This window comes from Cicer arietinum, chromosome 1 (assembly GCF_000331145.2).
Source record: "Cicer arietinum cultivar CDC Frontier isolate Library 1 chromosome 1, Cicar.CDCFrontier_v2.0, whole genome shotgun sequence".
In the NCBI taxonomy this organism is placed as follows: domain Eukaryota; kingdom Viridiplantae; phylum Streptophyta; class Magnoliopsida; order Fabales; family Fabaceae; genus Cicer; species Cicer arietinum.
In genome coordinates this window covers 49421617-49443458 of record NC_021160.2, presented here as the reverse complement: position 1 = coordinate 49443458, position 21842 = coordinate 49421617, and the positions used below count along the sequence as shown (strand labels likewise).

General features: G+C 25.8%; 3 protein-coding genes across 3 annotated transcripts; all 3 read right to left on the bottom strand.

The window, feature by feature from the left end:
• Positions 1–3855: 3855 nt before the first annotated feature.
• LOC101508491 (uncharacterized) lies at positions 3856–4492 on the bottom strand. Its single transcript, XM_004487275.4, has one exon. The coding sequence runs from the start codon at positions 4316–4318 to the stop codon at positions 4046–4048; it is 273 nt and encodes a 90-aa protein (XP_004487332.1). The 5' UTR covers positions 4319–4492; the 3' UTR covers positions 3856–4045.
• Positions 4493–6633: 2141 nt separating this feature from the next.
• Positions 6634–7300, bottom strand: LOC101508801 (uncharacterized). Its single transcript, XM_004487276.4, has one exon. The coding sequence runs from the start codon at positions 7167–7169 to the stop codon at positions 6894–6896; it is 276 nt and encodes a 91-aa protein (XP_004487333.1). The 5' UTR covers positions 7170–7300; the 3' UTR covers positions 6634–6893.
• Positions 7301–19406: 12106 nt separating this feature from the next.
• LOC101509121 (uncharacterized) lies at positions 19407–20382 on the bottom strand. Its single transcript, XM_004487277.4, has one exon. It carries the CDS (start codon positions 20249–20251, stop codon positions 19973–19975), a length of 279 nt encoding a protein of 92 aa, XP_004487334.1. The 5' UTR covers positions 20252–20382; the 3' UTR covers positions 19407–19972.
• Between the last annotated feature and the right edge of the window lie 1460 nt (positions 20383–21842).

Below are 21842 nucleotides of genomic sequence, written 5' to 3'. Positions count from 1 at the left end.
GTTTAAGATTTTTGTTATTTTTTCATGTTTTTAGATGAGGCATACCAACCTTTTAATGGATATATCTGGTAATGGAGTAAATTAGTTTTGGTCTTGCATAAATGTAATTTTCTAATAATTTTGTTATAATAAAAAAGTCATGAGATACTAACATAAACATGACGGTAATAAATTATAAAATAAATAATTTTTATATTAATTTTTTAAATTTTTTATTTTTTAAATTGACTCAATTTTTATTTAAAAGAATGTTATGTGGTCATTATTATATTAATATGTGTATGATGGTGACAAAATATAAAATAAATAATGTTTATATTAGTTTTTTACATTTTTAACTTTTTAAGTTCAACTTGATTTTAGTTTAGATTTAATTTTCATTTTCTTTATCTTTATCACTTTCCTCTCAAAAAATCTAAAATTTAAAATTTTATAATTCTAATATAAAAAAATGTTAATAACGTGAATCCGAAAAAAACACAAAACTCAAATATATCTATCCTAAATCCACTAAAGTAAGTTGGCGTAGAAAAAATAAAAAAAATCTATTGAAAATCCACTAAAAAATGTCTAATAATTGGTGTTTTAATTGAGTCTTTTGTAATTGATTGTTTTTGTTTTATAGGTTTCAATAGAAGGTTTAGGATTTCAAGCTACTATTTTCTTTCTTCCAAGAATACAAATTAAACTATTTATTAAAACTTTTCGTCATCATCTTTATTATATACTTAAAAAATGTCTGAAAAATTCCAACTAAAAAACAATTGCAAATATGGAACTAAAACCTAAAAAAAAATTCAAAAATATGAATATAGATCTTAACTTAGAACTTTAGATTTATAATTGAAGATGATAAATAACAGTTCAAAAGAAACAATTTAATAGATCTATTTGAGAAAATTAAAATATAAAATGGACTAATCTGATAAAATCAAACTCAAATGACTTTAGCAAGTTTCATTTGTTTATGTTTTTTTGAAGAATTTTAAATATTATTTTTTTAAAATTTCTATTTTTAACAAAAATCAAAATATTTTTTATTTATTTATACTACATAAGTGTTGTTATGTACATATTAACATTATAATACATTTATGCATTTTTATATAGAAACTAATAAAAAAGAAGATTAACATACACAAACTATAACTTAAATGTTAACATTTCAAATCAGATGTAACATAAACAATAAATTAGAAAGAAAAAAACTTTAAAAAAAAATGAATTAAACTTAAAAGATTGAAAATGTAATTTTGATAATTTTGTTTATTAATTTTTTTTTATACCAAAACTACTTTTTATTTTATACTTTGTGTTAACCAGATTGACCTGTAACTGTCTGCAAAATGAATGACTTGGCTGGAGCACATGACTGCATCTACATATCTACACATGTAATGTCATTTTATTATTATTTTTCCTTCTATTTTTTTTAAATGAATGTGTTTAAGATTTTTTGAATATATATTAAAAAAATATGATAATTAAAAAAATAAGATTTTTTTTTATCAAACTATCCATCTTAATTATTGATGATTTTCATCATTGTTAATATAAAATATAATAATATTTTTAAAGTTCTATATATAATAATTATTAAAACCAAGTATAGAAAAAAATAATTATTGAAATTATATTAAAAATTGTGAATGATGTTTATTTTAAAATATTTTTTTTTGTTAAAGCGACACTCATTTTGAGATAGATGAAGTACCAATTTACCAAATTGATCTTCCTATTTTAAATTTGTTGATTTTATTCATTCTTCATATTTTTGAACTAAAAAATAATGTAACATATTTTAAATGATGTCACATACAATATGATGATATATAACTATCTATATACATTAATTATTCATATATAATTAATTAAATTACAAAAATAAATCATTTCTAAAATTGAATTTGAAATTTTTATATGATTTATTGTTATTTTATAAGTGTTAATTATTTCATATCATCTTATCATTTGTCATTTTAAACAAGATTAAAATTGTCAGATTTTAAAATAAGAACACTAATATAAGAACACCATGAAAATCTAATATTAACTTTTTTTTTCACACGATCAATTTATTTGATAGCAACAAAATCGATAATTAGTGGTAAACAGCAACACAAAAGAAATGTGTAAGCATTGTGATGTATGCTCTTATGGGCAAAAAAGCAATTTAGATAAGAAGAAAAGTAAAATGAGCGTGAACAATCAAGTTGGCCACAAAAAGGAGAAGATTTAATATGAGGACGGATGCAAAAGCCGTGGATTTATGCTTTTTACTAAATTGACGTTTATTTCATAATTTCATGTTTAAAAATACTTTTGTTTGATTCACATTGTGGTCGAAAAGAATACTTAAAAAGCTCCTTTTAGCTATGAAAGATTATTAGTCATGATATATGGTTTGGTGGTGGAACATTACTACTTACTAGTGGTGCTTTTAAGAATGACAACACGGGAAATTCCACTTACCCTCTTATTTATGTCCTCACGCAAAAGGGCATCTATATTATAATACACTTAATAAAGATACTTGTGTGTTTCATAATTACCGTTCAATCACTAATAGCAAATATGGTAGATATGTACTGTATTGCTTCTCCACCACTTTTATAAAAATTCAACTATAAATTAGTATTTAAAAGTCATTTTAAATTTTAATGATTAAAAATCATTTTAAATTTTAATGATGATCAATAATTTTTTTAAGTATAAATTAATAGTTTTGTTCATCTTTACTTAGATGATCTATGATATGATTGATGACAGTTCGACGAATTGAATTTTGAGAGATAGATTCATTTTCTCGTATGTTTGTCGAACTAACATTGATTAAATCATTGTGTCATCTTTAAAGATTAAGAAATTCATTAACTTATATTTTTAAAAAATATTTTATCATCGTTAAAGTCTCAATTAACTTTTAATCACCGAATCATCCATAAAAATTATCCATCATAACATCTTTATTACTATTATTATTTCACTTATTGTACGGTTAGTCTAATAATGTTAGTTAGCCTTACTACATTTAAGTTGATTTGTTTTTCAAAACCCTTTTTGTATGCTTTCTCTATAAACTCTTTGAAAATTTCTAGTTAGATTGGGTTTTAGATGATTGTTTGACGAACACGTTGATCATGAATAACTTAAATATTAAATATATAAAGAGATTAATTATAAATTAAATATATTAAAATTTTAAATAAAAATATAGTGTCAAATTACTTGCGATACTTGCGATGCTAAAATATTTGACATATAGTTATTCTCATACCTCATGTTAAGAAATACCAGAAATAAATATTTCAATAAAACACTATAGTTTTAACATGGAAGTAGCAGCATACTAATAGTATATAATAGGTAGTTTCATTCAAAATGCATGTCCATCGTGTTCCCTGCTGTGAAATTGGATTTTAGTATCGAATCTTTGTGTCGAAAGTCTTATTTGCAGTTTAGTCAACGAATGTATTCTATTGGTAGTAAGAGTGACTAAAAAAACAAATGTTCAATATATAAGAAAATATTGTTAGAAATACCCATGTTAAAAATATTGTTTGTGTCAAAGTATCTCTTCTTCTTGAATCGATTAGGCAAATGTTGCTATTTAAACATTCTTCCTTTGAGTGCTTTCTTTTGAAGACTTTACCTTTAGTTATTACTACTATTAATTTAAATTTTATATATGAACTTTTCTTTGTAACCTTTATTACTAATTATATCTTTGCTGTTTTAAAAAAAGCTCATCCACCGTGTGATTATATAGATCTTCTTCTACTTTGAGCTTCATGATCGGGGAGAGAAATTATAATTCAAAATGATGTTTCACCTCAAAGGCAGCAAACACAATAATGATAAAGAACACATAATTTTTTTAATTTTTCGAATATTTCCAAAGTTCCATTTTCCAATTATAAAAAATTTACATCAACAACATATGTCCAATATTCGAAAATCAATTTTGGATACTTAACAAGCACCACTATATATGGATCACAAAATACAATATTTTTCTCTTTTCTAATAATAGCCCTTAATGGCTCTAATTGTTAGGACCCCAACAACTTAAGTACATAACTGTCCTTAATGATTCTTCTGATTGTTTTGCCTCTTCCTTTAATCTACTTGAAACCATACCATAAGAAGTTGAAGAAGAAAGTTTCTTTGCTTGAGACAAAGATCTCAAATGATTTTTAACATGATGTTGAGCTGATTTTAAAGCATAATTCCATCTACACAACCCTTGGTCCTTCAAGGCTTCCACAACTCCAACACTAGCTGCAACTGTCCAAATTCTACTTGTTGAACTCATCATGAAATAGTTAAAATTATCGCTTGAATTGTGACTTAATAAGAAATTGAAGTTTCTCTAGCTTGATTTTTGTTTAGATTGAGAAAGTGCTTGTGTGTGAGTGTTTTTAAAGTAAGTTAAGGGCCAAAATTTTGGGAAAACCACTGGCATGAAGTGGTAGCTAGCTCCTGGTTTTGGTGGAAACCAATGGTTTTTTTATTTATTTGTTTTTTATTTTATTATTATGACAAATAAAAGCTTTGGAATCAAGTTCAATGAATCATCAACTTTGGGACCAGGTGTCTATATCACAGATGTGTCACATATATTATTTTCATTTTTTGTATGTTAGTACAAAGTAGTATCGTGGATTTCAAACAGCTGTATAGTCCTGTTTTATTTTATTGTATGGTTTTGAGTTAGAAGGGCAAAGTAGTCCATTGACAAAAATGAAAGGGCAAAACCGTCCATCTTGATATGTCTGCCGGCATAAATAATTTGATAAAAAAGTTTCACCGGTTGGAGATTACAAAAAAAAATTAAGTTTTTTTTATTCAACGAAATATAATTGGAGATACAAAAATAGATTTAATTGATAGTATATTACACCCTTACCATTCAAAAAAAAAAAATTAAACAACAAAAAAGTATATAGCTAAATTATAAGTAAAAAATTGTCTTTATAAAAAAATTGATGTATCGAACTAATAAATTTTAATTTTACATTAATGGTGGTATCTTTTTAAATTCAGTTAAATAAAATATTAAGGGAATATTCACTAAAAAAAAAAAACATTGAGCGAATAGATTAATTAATTCATAAATTTGTAATCATCTTAGTCCTCTAATTTTGCAAATAGCTAAATAGCACCTCAATTTGAAAGTTTAAATTTGACTACATATATATACAAGGAGTATTTGATAGTATCTTAAAGGCTAAATAATGTAATTTCGGTTAATGTTTTGTTTTGTTTTGTTTTTTTTAATTTAATTTTTATTTTAATTTTAAATGATAATTTAATATTTTATGTTTTAAAATGTCAGTAATGGTATCATTTTTTACAAAAATTCAAAAATTTCATCAAAATTTTTAAACAAAAACCATAAAATTAATTATATTCTTTAATATAAAATAAATTTTATCAAATTCATAACTAAAATCTTCAAATAAATTCATATTTGTCATTTTTTATTTGATGTTGTTAGAGATAAAAATATGAATTTATTTAAATATTTAAGTTATGAATTTGATGAAATTGCATTATATTGAGAATGATAATGCAATTACATTAAAATAAATGACAAAATCAGAAAAAAAAAATAAAAATAAATAACTAAAATATTAAAGGATCATTGATGATATTTAGTTTATCTTAAACTTTATGCAGATGATATTTAGCTTATCTTAAATTTGATGTTGTAAAAGTGAATTAAAAAACTTACCAACTTCCCTATGAATGTATACTCATATTCTCTTAATTTTGGCCATCCTCTATTATGTGAAAGAGAACATTTCCCATTATTTTCCATTTAGGATTTAATGAATTAATAATAGGAGAAGAAGATAAAGTTAAGATTATAACTGTTGATCATGAAACATAATCAACTATGCAACTTTTACTGTGATGTCAATTTTGTCCGTGTAGACGTGAAAGTCATTTAAAACGGATGTGAACTGATGCATCACCCGTCACAAATCATCATAGAGAATCTTAGCAAATGACTCACTTATAAATTATAATAAATTGAGAGATTATTTGGCTACATGGTAAAATTTGGTTACTAAATTGACTCATTGTTACAATCTCATAACTAAGTAGTCTATTCATTCACAAAATATTTAAAAAGATATAATTTGATATTTGATATTTATTTATAATTTTAATATTTATATTTTAAAAATGTGAATTTTTTTAAAAGACGTGCCATTTTACATAAAATTATTTATTTTAAATTTATGAGTTTATTATCTCCTTAAATAAAAATATTAATTGAATTATTAAATGGAATTTTGGATTAAAATTTAGTAAATTTCCTTCTTTCACCTCGTTCAATGTTTAGACATTACAATTTTATGTATGAGAGGCACAAATTTATTAAATCATCAATAAAATCATAAGTTTTTTTTTGTTTGACCCGAGCAGCATAAGTTATACAGAGGTTTCACCGGCAAGATCAGTGTAATCTTGTAATTTTATGGTACTTATTAAAAATTTCTTTAAAACAATTATAAATTATATATTAATGTCATTTAAAAAATTTCCGCTTTTCTAATTATTTATTTATTTTTTAAATAAGTTATGCTCCAACTTTATCTACATACTAATAAATAATTGGGAGAAATTGAATACTGCTATCTTCATTCATCGTAATCATAATTATCTACATCAATCTCTTTCAATGGTTGAAACTTGAATATAGAAAGTATTGCACAATACATGGAGTAACCCAAGCTTTGTTAGAAGAGAAAGATATCTCCAATCATATAATTAATACTACTATTAATTACACCTTAATCTAACTTCATTGTTGTTAGTGGAGACAAGAGAAGAATCAAAGAACAATGTTAAAAATTGGTTCTATCGATGGTCTCCACTAATTAGTTGGGACCCCAACAACTCAAGTACATAACAGTTCTCAAAGATTCCTCTGATTGCTTTGCATTCTGTTTTTGTCTGTTAGAATTAGAAACCATAGCAGAAGAAGAAGAGGATGATGAAAGCTTGTTTGCTTGAGAAAATGATCTGACATTATTTTTAAGATGATTTTGAAGAGACTTTATGGCATGATTCCATCTGCAAATACCTTGATCTTTCAATGCTTCAACAACTCCAACACTTCCTGCAGCTGTCAATGCTCTGCTTGATGAACTCATCTTGAGTATTAGTGATTCTTGAAATTGATTAATAGAACTTAGAAGTGTAGCTTTAGAGGGAAATTGAGAGGAAATAGATGTTTCTTGTGTATTAATTAATTGGTTGAGTAACAAGAGTGAAGGAGGTTGTTATATATATATAGGATAAGAAGGTTGAGATAAATGACAATGTTAATAGGCAATGAGACGCACAAAGAATTGAAAAATACCAGTGGCCGAATGAAAGCTACTGCTAGTGGTTTTCTGGTGGATTGTGGTTTTGTGACTCAGATAGATTCACTCTAAATTTAATTAATATATAAAAATATTTATTTATTCTAATACTCATACAAAGTATTTTCACCTAACTTTATCAAGTGAGTATCTTATCTTGTATTAAAAACTCATATAAAGGATTCTATATATGAACTTTTTTTTTTAATTCATATAATGTTTAGTATAGAAGACAATGGCTAGTTGCCACACTTATTAGCACTTAATCTCACCATTAAAATACAAAATATAAGTTATAGATTAAGTGAAAGGTTCAATATCAATAAAAAAAGGTTTCAATATGAATAAATGTGATTTAAAGAAGGATTAAACATGATTTTACTTCCTACAAAATTATAATTTTCTTTTTTAAGTATCTCTTATTTTAATTATTTATTTTATAAATAGATATCTTAGGATATTAATGATATTGTGTTTGATTTCCTTTATTTGTATATATTTGTTATGAAATTGTAATTTTATATATATTTATTATAACCTAATAATTAATATAAAGTGTTGATGTTACATTTATTTATTTATAATTTCGAATATTATCTCATGACGATAGTATTTTAACGTGAGTATTTAAAAAAATAAATATAATTATAGTGATTATTTTGAATATGAGAGTTTTGAATATTAATTTATTTTAAAAAATTAATTACTTTAATTATTTTATTTTATAAAATATTAATTTTAAAATATTAGTAATATTTTAGTAATTAAATTGTATTTAAAAAATGTTAAAAAAATTATTTTAATAGTTGTTAATTTTATTTATAAAAAAATAGAATAAATGAATAAAATATGTTTTATGGGATAAGTCCATATGCAAAACTAAAATTTAATTAAATAATAATAAAAAATTAATTGAAAAGAGAATGAAGGAAATGTACCCGAAAGAAAGACGAGCACATGAGCACTTGGAGGAAAAAGGAAGAAAAGATTATCGATAATTTTTTTTCCTTCTAAATTAATTTCAGTGGATTGTTTCATTTATTTAGTTTATCAAGTAATCACATTTTATTAGATTTTTAACCATTTCAATTTCTCTCTAAAAAATCCGACTTATTCGTTTATAAAATTTATTATTTTATACTATTTTTCTTCACCGTAAGTCTGATTTGAGTGAAACTAATGTCAAAACGACCGTGTGAATAATATCTATATTATCCATTGATTATTTTCTGATTTATGGTAAATTTATCTTTCTAAATTGACATTTCTAGATTGTGTTCTCATAATTTATTTTTGACATTTACCTATAAATTGTTGAGTTAGATTGATTGAATAACAAGTCGTCAAAGAACAAAGACTTTTTGCTCATGGACTTGTATTCACGTGTGAAATTGCGAAATAAGATAAGGGGTGAGAGAACGTTTGAATTAATGAGTATAATATATTGTGAGATGAACGGAAAATCACATTTCTCAACGGTTCATTTGGGGCACGTTACGTACAACAATAGTCATTTGAAGGATAAATTAATTAATGTTCAAATATAGAAATTGTGAGATTAAAATATAGAATAGAAATATTTATAAAGTGTTGATTGATTTAATTTTGTTAAATGTGTGGTATTTGATATTATTGTGATATTAGGTGTCGAATGAATATTGCGCATATATTTGATTAACGAGTTTATGTGATGTGATAATAAAAGATGCGTACATTGTATGATATAAATATATGTAATATGTTAATAAAAGATGAATGCATTGTGATAAGTTTGTGATGATGATGATCTATGATTGATGATAGTGATGTTTTATATTTGTGATAAGTTTATGTGATGATAATGGTGTATGATTGATGATAATGATGAGTTTATGTAATGATAATGAAGATGTATGATTAATTATAGTGATATTATAAACTTTTTATGAGACTATTGAAATAACCTCATAGTTGATGAAATAGTGGCGATTCCAGTTTGTGCTAATGGAGTATCATAGGCCAACGAAAGGAGAAAATAAATGTTGAATTTTTTTGAAGTGAAGATTATTTTGTCATTATATAGGTAAGGTCTGACAAGTCTGATGATTTTTTGGAAAAGTACAATTGAACGAGTCTGATCACGGCGGTCTATTGTTGAGCCTTAAAGTAAGATTGTTAGACCTTGGAGGTATTCGGGTGAAAAATTCTTAGGTGACTTGGAGGCAGCCCTCCAAATGTCGGGAGCTACTATGCAACACATGTTTACCCTGATTGTCGCGTATATGTGTCTTAGATTGAGTTGAGGGGATCTATGACGACATAGTCAATTTGAATTGTCCGTCCACTTGCGTGGTGACATATTATCAAGTCTCATTCAAATACTTTAGAGTTAAAATGGTATCAAATTGTGAAGTAGAGTCTAAGTTCATGTATAGTATTACATTTTCTTAACTGTGATTGTTTTATAGTGATTAATATGTATCATATGCGATAATAATTTTTCTTAGATGATTTGATATTGTAGTGAAATATATTGATTTTCCATGACTGATTTTGACTTTATAATGTGATTTTTTTTTTCTTGAGTAACGTTTGTGTAATGATATAGTTTTATTATGATTAATTGCGTGCTCTTCTTACTTATATTATGCTATCAACATGATTTCAAAACTCACTTCTTCCGTTGTTTATGTTTGACTGGTTTGACTCTGCGTTTGCGAAATCGCAGTTAGTACAAGTTAATCAGTCTTGCAGTTCAAGTTTGGGAGAATTTCGATGTGATAGGTGAATGAGATTTATAAGTTGTATTTTACTTATTTAATTAAAAAACGACTTTTTGTATGAAAAATTTACAAGTACTAGTAAGTTTTTGGAATTAAATTAAGAAATTATAGTTAAATCAAGTTGATGTAGATTGCACTGTTTTATAGGAGAAAAAAAGTTTAAATTGTTCCATTTGTATTTTGAGATATGTGATATTATAAATAATTTATAAAAGTGTTTTTTTATAGAATTTTTATTTATCCGCGGCAAATTTTTATAAAAATATAATATAAATTATTATATATATTATGTTGGGGTTAAGTGTGTCATAAAAACTAATAATAAAAATATTGTAGGGACTTAAAAGTTAAAAAAACCGTTTATAAAAAACTAAAAATAAAATTTTATAAATATTGAAAAAATTAAACATTTGGTTTTCTATGATTGTACAATTTAGTTTAAATTTAGGAAATAAGTTAAGAAGTCAAATCCGATCTAAAAAAAAAAAGGTAGTTACTGCTCTTTTTCTTCTTAGCATTTATCTTCTTTTTCATTCATGTGAAACTGGTCGTTTTATGCCAATTTTTCCTTGAAATCACCCCAATAATCTTGTATTTTTCCTTTCATTTTAACTAAATAAGTGACTTTTACATATAGTTAGTTTTTCTTTCGTGTTTGTTTATGATTTCGTTGTTTGGGCATGACATTATTTTGTTCATCGTTTGGTGCAACATTGTTTGTTTTCAATCTTGTTACGATATTTGTTTGGTTCAAATTGAGAGATTAGTTTCAATCAGTTACATATTCGATCAATGATTTTTTCATCTTCAAAGTTACACATCTAAAGACATTAATATTTCGATCACTTTAAGTACATTTGTTATTTGTAGACATTTTTCTATTTTATACTACTAACGTGAATATTGTGAGTCTGTTCACATATTCATCCTTTTTATTTTAGTGACTTTGAATTTGTATTGTTATCGATGTATTACATCAATATGACCAATTTGAATGAATATATATATATATATATATATATTTTTTTTTTTTTTGTAAAAGAAAAATAGTTTTAATTTGTTTCTAAGTTTTATTTTTTAATATTTAACGCCAGTGGCCTTCATGTCACATGAGTTTTAATTTAATTGTCACTAAATTAGGTTAAGTTGACAATGTTGGCGAATAGTATGAGATGAACACGCATTTTCATTTTTCCCGATCTTTATCTATGCTATGTTTGGTTTATAAAAATAAGTTAAAGGAAAGAAAAGTAAGGGCAATGAAAATAAGCAAAAAGAAAGAGAATAGATAATGTATCTCATTTCTTCTTCAATAACTTCGTGTATGTCTTTTAATGACGACCATGATTTAATGATTTTGACAGTGTGATGTTATGTTTCCAAACACTTAACACTTGAAGCATTTGGGTGTCTTATGTTGGGATTTGATTGTGAAACTAAGTTGTAGGGTTGGTGGTTTGTTAGGGTCAATATTTATTTGAGTAGAGGAAAGATGTTGGTATGAAGACCTTTTTGTCAGTGTTTAATCATAATGGTCAAACGAATAATGTGACCAACATGGTTGAACTTGGATTGGGCGAGTGATTTCACTATTCAAACCTCCAATGTATCGATCAATCATTTGCTCTTCCTTTACTTGGATATTGCATTTCATCATGAACTTCTAGTATATTCCTCTATCAACAAGGGTTTTTGACAAAAAAGTTGTAATTGAATAAAATTGTCTTGATAATGATGAGGAGGTAACAACTTATAAGTTAATTCTCAAAGCATCTTCTCTCATGTTTTCTATAACCTGTTGGATCTTTTGTTGATGGTATGCTGCAAATCTTGAACAAGAAGATGATGAACTTGATGATGATGAAGGTTGCACAAATAAATTCCAAAGCGTGTGTATCACACTAAGCTTTAGGTTCGATTCGCCCCCACCAATCTATATATATTGGATGCAAACGGGTTAACCGACGAATCCCCTTCAGGATACTTTGGAATCTTTGAAGTGAATTGCACATTCACATCAAGCATATCGATCAATGATAGTTTACAGAATAAAGTTTCTTAATTTACTCTCGTGCACTAGAGAAAAGAAGAAATGACTCAAAAATATTTTTGACATAATTTTGACTCATGTAACATGAATTTTATGTTGTTTATGTTGTGTTCTTTCTGCCTCTAAAATATCTCTATTTATAGAGATACTCATACCAATTGGTGAAAGAAACCAACTCTTCAACTCATACCAATTGGTGAAAGAAAACAAGTGAAAGATTGCAACTTTTGATAACTTAATAGATGCATTGGTTTGAATTAAACTCAATCATTGTAACCACTTGACCAAATAATACATTCAATTATTTAATTTTGCTACATTAATATAGCTATTAAGAAAATCCAAATATATTTTAGAAATTTCCCTAACATAACCCCTTATCATTGTAGGTTTTGCAATACATTTTAGTGATGTTTCTTTTGTTTATTCATAATTTAGCTAGATTATTGGTAATAAATTCAATTTTTTTACATTTATGTGGTGCTAGCCTAAGCGAAGACGACAAAGTTCACATCCTTTATTAGAGTGTTTCAAATTTTTAAAGGGGTATCAACTTTTTGGGATCAGAAGACCAATTTTATTATAGTTAGAAGAAAAATGAGTGCAAGATTTCACCTTGATTAAGATTAGGATGCAGATGAACTTTTTAGAATCTTTCTGACTATGAATTCTTAATATATATTTATATAGTTGAAGTTTTATATGTTTATTTAATAATTCTTGTGTTTTGTTCTATTCGTTATTTGATTAATTTTGTATTGAAATTATGGGTATGAAAGTGTTTCTTAATTTCAATTTCTTGTGATAGTTTACGTAACAAATTAAAGTATATTCATAAACCTTATGAGTCATTTATAAGAGTTTATGAAATTTATGATATACTCATGGACGGTATTTTTTAAATTTTTCTAACTATTTAAAATATCTTATGACAGTAATTTATATAAAAATATTTTAACTTTATTTTAATCTGTGTTATAAAAATAACTAATACAAGTAATTATTCTGTAAATACTTACACTATACACCGTTGAATAAGTTGCACTCTCTTGCAACAGCTACATGTTAAGCAGTTAATATAATGAAGTTAATTACTTACTCTCTTGCAACACTTGAATCTGTGGTTAATAATAAGGACACGTCCTTATTATAAGGTTCCTTCAATTAACTGTAAGATTTATGAGTCACATATGTAATTAATTAATAAAGTGTGTTAGGGTCATTATATAATTAGTCAATAAACTGGGGGTCAAATAATATATAATAGTTTATGGCTAAAGAGCATAATAGTTATGAAAATTAATAGTGTAGATACCAGGCAGTTTCTAATTTAATGAGGGGCTGAATTGGAAATACTGCAATTTGGGATATAACTAATAATAGTTATATATAGGGGTAATGGTCCCCAAGGCAAACACAACAAGACTATTCAGTTTCAAAACCCTAAAGTAGAAAATTCTCTGGTTCTCTCTATCCCCATCAAGAGAGCAAGGTCTTCAGGGTGTTTTGCTGAGGAAGATCACCCAACCCATTGGCTCTATCATCATCATCCCAGGATTTCATTAATGGCAATTCCCACAGGTACGCTTCCGTCTTTGCCTATTCATCATGTAATTGACATGGATTGTTGAGCACAACGTTAGTAAGGTTTTTCCAACAATTGGTATCAGAGTCTACCATGTTTAATTCATGATGAAATTCGGTTATTGTCTTTGTTTTAAGATGGAATTTGGGAATTTTGATATATATATTATGGAATCCATATTTTTAACGTGTTTGAAAAATTAGGGTTTGTAATTTGGGAATTTGAGAATTTTGATATATATATTATGGAATCCATATTTTTAACGTGTTTGAAAAATTAGGGTTTGTAATTTGGGAATTTTGATATATATATTATGGAATCCATATTTTTAACGTGTTTGAAAAATTAGGGTTTGTAATTTGGGAATTTTGATATATATATTATGGAATCCATATTTTTAACGTGTTTGAAAAATTAGGGTTTGTAATTTGGGAATTTGGGAATTTTGATATATATATTATGGAATCCATATTTTTAACGTGTTTGAAAAATTAGGGTTTGTAATTTGGGAATTTGGGAATTTTGATATATATATTATGGAATCCATATTTTTAACGTGTTTGAAAAATTAGGGTTTGTAATTTGGGAATTTGGGAATTTTGATATATATATTATGGAATCCATATTTTTAACGTGTTTGAAAAATTAGGGTTTGTAATTTGGGAATTTGGGAATTTTGATATATATATTATGGAATCCATATTTTTAACGTGTTTGAAAAATTAGGGTTTGTAATTTGGGAATTTGGGAATTTTGATATATATATTATGGAATCCATATTTTTAACGTGTTTGAAAAATTAGGGTTTGTAATTTGGGAATTTGGGAATTTTGATATATATATTATGGAATCCATATTTTTAACGTGTTTGAAAAATTAGGGTTTGTAATTTGGGAATTTGGGAATTTTGATATATATATTATGGAATCCATATTTTTAACGTGTTTGAAAAATTAGGGTTTGTAATTTGGGAATTTGGGAATTTTGATATATATATTATGGAATCCATATTTTTAACGTGTTTGAAAAATTAGGGTTTGTAATTTGGGAATTTGGGAATTTTGATATATATATTATGGAATCCATATTTTTAACGTGTTTGAAAAATTAGGGTTTGTAATTTGGGAATTTGGGAATTTTGATATATATATTATGGAATCCATATTTTTAACGTGTTTGAAAAATTAGGGTTTGTAATTTGGGAATTTGGGAATTTTGATATATATATTATGGAATCCATATTTTTAACGTGTTTGAAAAATTAGGGTTTGTAATTTGGGAATTTGGGAATTTTGATATATATATTATGGAATCCATATTTTTAACGTGTTTGAAAAATTAGGGTTTGTAATTTGGGAATTTGGGAATTTTGATATATATATTATGGAATCCATATTTTTAACGTGTTTGAAAAATTAGGGTTTGTAATTTGGGAATTTGGGAATTTTGATATATATATTATGGAATCCATATTTTTAACGTGTTTGAAAAATTAGGGTTTGTAATTTGGGAATTTGGGAATTTTGATATATATATTATGGAATCCATATTTTTAACGTGTTTGAAAAATTAGGGTTTGTAATTTGGGAATTTGGGAATTTTGATATATATATTATGGAATCCATATTTTTAACGTGTTTGAAAAATTAGGGTTTGTAATTTGGGAATTTGGGAATTTTGATATATATATTATGGAATCCATATTTTTAACGTGTTTGAAAAATTAGGGTTTGTAATTTGGGAATTTGGGAATTTTGATATATATATTATGGAATCCATATTTTTAACGTGTTTGAAAAATTAGGGTTTGTAATTTGGGAATTTGGGAATTTTGATATATATATTATGGAATCCATATTTTTAACGTGTTTGAAAAATTAGGGTTTGTAATTTGGGAATTTGGGAATTTTGATATATATATTATGGAATCCATATTTTTAACGTGTTTGAAAAATTAGGGTTTGTAATTTGGGAATTTGGGAATTTTGATATATATATTATGGAATCCATATTTTTAACGTGTTTGAAAAATTAGGGTTTGTAATTTGGGAATTTGGGAATTTTGATATATATATTATGGAATCCATATTTTTAACGTGTTTGAAAAATTAGGGTTTGTAATTTGGGAATTTGGGAATTTTGATATATATATTATGGAATCCATATTTTTAACGTGTTTGAAAAATTAGGGTTTGTAATTTGGGAATTTGGGAATTTTGATATATATATTATGGAATCCATATTTTTAACGTGTTTGAAAAATTAGGGTTTGTAATTTGGGAATTTGGGAATTTTGATATATATATTATGGAATCCATATTTTTAACGTGTTTGAAAAATTAGGGTTTGTAATTTGGGAATTTGGGAATTTTGATATATATATTATGGAATCCATATTTTTAACGTGTTTGAAAAATTAGGGTTTGTAATTTGGGAATTTGGGAATTTTGATATATATATTATGGAATCCATATTTTTAACGTGTTTGAAAAATTAGGGTTTGTAATTTGGGAATTTGGGAATTTTGATATATATATTATGGAATCCATATTTTTAACGTGTTTGAAAAATTAGGGTTTGTAATTTGGGAATTTGGGAATTTTGATATATATATTATGGAATCCATATTTTTAACGTGTTTGAAAAATTAGGGTTTGTAATTTGGGAATTTGGGAATTTTGATATATATATTATGGAATCCATATTTTTAACGTGTTTGAAAAATTAGGGTTTGTAATTTGGGAATTTGGGAATTTTGATATATATATTATGGAATCCATATTTTTAACGTGTTTGAAAAATTAGGGTTTGTAATTTGGGAATTTGGGAATTTTGATATATATATTATGGAATCCATATTTTTAACGTGTTTGAAAAATTAGGGTTTGTAATTTGGGAATTTGGGAATTTTGATATATATATTATGGAATCCATATTTTTAACGTGTTTGAAAAATTAGGGTTTGTAATTTGGGAATTTGGGAATTTTGATATATATATTATGGAATCCATATTTTTAACGTGTTTGAAAAATTAGGGTTTGTAATTTGGGAATTTGGGAATTTTGATATATATATTATGGAATCCATATTTTTAACGTGTTTGAAAAATTAGGGTTTGTAATTTGGGAATTTGGGAATTTTGATATATATATTATGGAATCCATATTTTTAACGTGTTTGAAAAATTAGGGTTTGTAATTTGGGAATTTGGGAATTTTGATATATATATTATGGAATCCATATTTTTAACGTGTTTGAAAAATTAGGGTTTGTAATTTGGGAATTTGGGAATTTTGATATATATATTATGGAATCCATATTTTTAACGTGTTTGAAAAATTAGGGTTTGTAATTTGGGAATTTGGGAATTTTGATATATATATTATGGAATCCATATTTTTAACGTGTTTGAAAAATTAGGGTTTGTAATTTGGGAATTTGGGAATTTTGATATATATATTATGGAATCCATATTTTTAACGTGTTTGAAAAATTAGGGTTTGTAATTTGGGAATTTGGGAATTTTGATATATATATTATGGAATCCATATTTTTAACGTGTTTGAAAAATTAGGGTTTGTAATTTGGGAATTTGGGAATTTTGATATATATATTATGGAATCCATATTTTTAACGTGTTTGAAAAATTAGGGTTTGTAATTTGGGAATTTGGGAATTTTGATATATATATTATGGAATCCATATTTTTAACGTGTTTGAAAAATTAGGGTTTGTAATTTGGGAATTTGGGAATTTTGATATATATATTATGGAATCCATATTTTTAACGTGTTTGAAAAATTAGGGTTTGTAATTTGGGAATTTGGGAATTTTGATATATATATTATGGAATCCATATTTTTAACGTGTTTGAAAAATTAGGGTTTGTAATTTGGGAATTTGGGAATTTTGATATATATATTATGGAATCCATATTTTTAACGTGTTTGAAAAATTAGGGTTTGTAATTTGGGAATTTGGGAATTTTGATATATATATTATGGAATCCATATTTTTAACGTGTTTGAAAAATTAGGGTTTGTAATTTGGGAATTTGGGAATTTTGATATATATATTATGGAATCCATATTTTTAACGTGTTTGAAAAATTAGGGTTTGTAATTTGGGAATTTGGGAATTTTGATATATATATTATGGAATCCATATTTTTAACGTGTTTGAAAAATTAGGGTTTGTAATTTGGGAATTTGGGAATTTTGATATATATATTATGGAATCCATATTTTTAACGTGTTTGAAAAATTAGGGTTTGTAATTTGGGAATTTGGGAATTTTGATATATATATTATGGAATCCATATTTTTAACGTGTTTGAAAAATTAGGGTTTGTAATTTGGGAATTTGGGAATTTTGATATATATATTATGGAATCCATATTTTTAACGTGTTTGAAAAATTAGGGTTTGTAATTTGGGAATTTGGGAATTTTGATATATATATTATGGAATCCATATTTTTAACGTGTTTGAAAAATTAGGGTTTGTAATTTGGGAATTTGGGAATTTTGATATATATATTATGGAATCCATATTTTTAACGTGTTTGAAAAATTAGGGTTTGTAATTTGGGAATTTGGGAATTTTGATATATATATTATGGAATCCATATTTTTAACGTGTTTGAAAAATTAGGGTTTGTAATTTGGGAATTTGGGAATTTTGATATATATATTATGGAATCCATATTTTTAACGTGTTTGAAAAATTAGGGTTTGTAATTTGGGAATTTGGGAATTTTGATATATATATTATGGAATCCATATTTTTAACGTGTTTGAAAAATTAGGGTTTGTAATTTGGGAATTTGGGAATTTTGATATATATATTATGGAATCCATATTTTTAACGTGTTTGAAAAATTAGGGTTTGTAATTTGGGAATTTGGGAATTTTGATATATATATTATGGAATCCATATTTTTAACGTGTTTGAAAAATTAGGGTTTGTAATTTGGGAATTTGGGAATTTTGATATATATATTATGGAATCCATATTTTTAACGTGTTTGAAAAATTAGGGTTTGTAATTTGGGAATTTGGGAATTTTGATATATATATTATGGAATCCATATTTTTAACGTGTTTGAAAAATTAGGGTTTGTAATTTGGGAATTTGGGAATTTTGATATATATATTATGGAATCCATATTTTTAACGTGTTTGAAAAATTAGGGTTTGTAATTTGGGAATTTGGGAATTTTGATATATATAATGTAATTTTCATGCTACACTTTTCATAATGGGTCTATGTCATTTAGTTGTGTCAGTACGAGTGATCATTGATGGGTTTAGTTATGCTTATTATGACGAAAGCCTCTTTGGTTCCATGTGCTGATATGATTAATGGACGGGACAATTTGGATTATACTCAAGGTAATTATAATGACATTTTTGACGTCATAAAGTCTAACACACTCCTAAGGATACATGTGTGACCAGTGGGAGATTGTAAGATTTATGGGTCACATATGTAATTAATTAATAAAGTGTGTTAGGGTCATTATATAATTAGCCAATAAACTGGGGGTCAAATAATATATAATAGTTTATGGCTAAAGAGCATAATAGTTATGAAAATTAATAGTGTAGATACCAGGCAGTTTCTAATTTAATGAGGGGCTGAATTGGAAATACTGCAATTTGGGATATAACTAATAATAGTTATATATAGGGGTAATGGTCCCCAAGGCAAACACAACAAGACTATTCAGTTTCAAAACCCTAAAGTAGAAAATTATCTGGTTCTCTCTATCCCCATCAAGAGAGCAAGGTCTTCAGGGTGTTTTGCTGAGGAAGATCACCCAACCCATTGGCTCTATCATCATCATCCCAGGATTTCATTAATGGCAATTCCCACAGGTACGCTTCCGCCTTTGGCTATTTATCATGTAATTGACATGGATTGTTGAGCACAACGTTAGTAAGGTTTTTCCAACATTAACTTCCTTACAATGTTTTGATCATAAGATAAGATGAATCATATCATATATACTAATAAATCCTATGCACAAATTTCTATTTCAGGAAGCAACAAAAGGATGATTCATTTCATTCACTTATTTGTTTCAGACAATGAATCTTGATCAAAAGCTTTTCCCTTATTTGCTCATCTAATTCCTTCAATAATACATTCAATTGAATATTGAATAATCAAAATATTTTGTACATAGATCTTAATTGGGACCCCAACAACTCAAGTACATAACAGTTCTCAAAGATTCCTCTGATTGTTTTGCATTCTGTTTTTGTCTGTTAGAATTAGAAACCATAGCAGAAGAAGAAGAAGAGGATGATGAGAGCTTGTTTGCTTGAGAAAATGATCTGACATTATTTTTAAGATGATTTTGAAGAGACTTTATGGCATGATTCCATCTGCAAATACCTTGATCTTTCAATGCTTCAACAACTCCAACACTTCCTGCAGCTGTCCATGCTCTGCTTGATGAACTCATCTTGAGTATTAGTGATTCTTGAAATTGATTAATAGAACTTAGAAGTGTAGCTTTAGAGGGAAATTGAGAGGAAATAGATGTTTCTTGTGTATTAATTAATTGGTTGAGTAACAAGAGTGAAGGAGGTTGTTATATATATATTGGATAAGAAGGTTGAGATAAATGACAATGTTAATAGGCAATGAGACGCACAAAGAATTGAAAAATACCAGTGGCCGAATGAAAGCTACTGCTGGTGGTTTTCTGGTGGATTGTGGTTTTGTGACTCAGATAGATTCACTCTAAATTTAATATATTAAAAATCTCTATTTTTTTTTTAATACGCATAAATAATATTTTCACGTGGATATCTTATCTTATATAAAAAGTTCACATAAAAGATTCTATATATTTAATTATATATATTTTTTCATATATCTAATGATTATTATAGACAAAAATAAAAATGAACTATAGACAAGTGCATAGTTCGATATAAATCAAGGTAATTCAAAAAATTAATTCTACATTTAGTGTTATGATTGTACAATTTAGTTCTAAGTTGTTATAAGATGTTCTTTTTATTTTTAGAATAAAATAATAATAATAAAGTAAATGGCCTAATGTGACACACATGTAATGACTTAGGTTTACTTGACAATGCTAATGGTTAAATATGTTATTAGTCTCTTTAAATATATTAATTTTTATTTTTATTATTTTTTAAAACTTTGATCATTAAAAAAATTTCGATTACCAATTTTTTTATTATTATTATTTTTTTAATAAAAGTTCATATCGCATTAATTGACTTTTTTTTTTATGACAGACGAAAGATTTTAAAATGCCATTAATTAATAACTTAACTATTTAATCTTTAATTTGAAGTTATTCATACATTAGTAAAAATTCAAGATTAAATAGTTAAATTATTAAACTAATTATATTTTAAAGTCTTATCAATGATACGTCATAAAAAAAAAGTCACTTAGAATATGCGACATGAACTTTTATAAAAAATAGATACTAAAATTTAATAACTAGATTTAAAACAACTAAAATTCAAAATAATTTTTTAAATTGATTAAAATAAAAGATGATATATTTAAATAGACTAAAAATGCATTCATATTTTTAATAAAAATGCATTCATATTTTTAATAATTGATATATGATATATATCTAGAGATACCTTTTTTAGCTACACGTTTTATGTTACCTTAAAAATCACCAACCGAAACTCACGTTGGCCACATAGACTACTGTAACAAGAGGGGACTTGAAAATTCAATTCGTGTAATTGAAACTTGAGAGTGCATCAAAGATTTAGCTAAAGACTAAAATAGGAACTTCATTGAAGCTTTTTATGATAAAGGGCTATTGTAATGCAGTTTAGCGTGGAGCTTTGGACTCTTCTTTTGGAGATTATAATTTGCTCAAGATTTATCCCTTAAGTAGATTCTAAAGTGGTAGTTGATATAGTAATTTTCAAGAATATCTATATTTGTTTTCTCCGACATCGATCTCTTCGATAAAATTACTTTTGCATAAGTAGATTTTACTTTTCATGATACTAAAAATGTTTGTACTTTGAATTTGTTTCCTAGTTGTT

Excerpts from the sequence above, each read along its gene's own strand:
- LOC101508491 (XM_004487275.4), bottom strand. The coding sequence starts at position 4,318 with ATGATGAGTTCAACAAGTAGAATTTGGACAGTTGCAGCTAGTGTTGGA.
- LOC101508801 (XM_004487276.4), bottom strand. The coding sequence starts at position 7,169 with ATGAGTTCATCAAGCAGAGCATTGACAGCTGCAGGAAGTGTTGGAGTT.
- LOC101509121 (XM_004487277.4), bottom strand. The coding sequence starts at position 20,251 with ATGAGTTCATCAAGCAGAGCATGGACAGCTGCAGGAAGTGTTGGAGTT.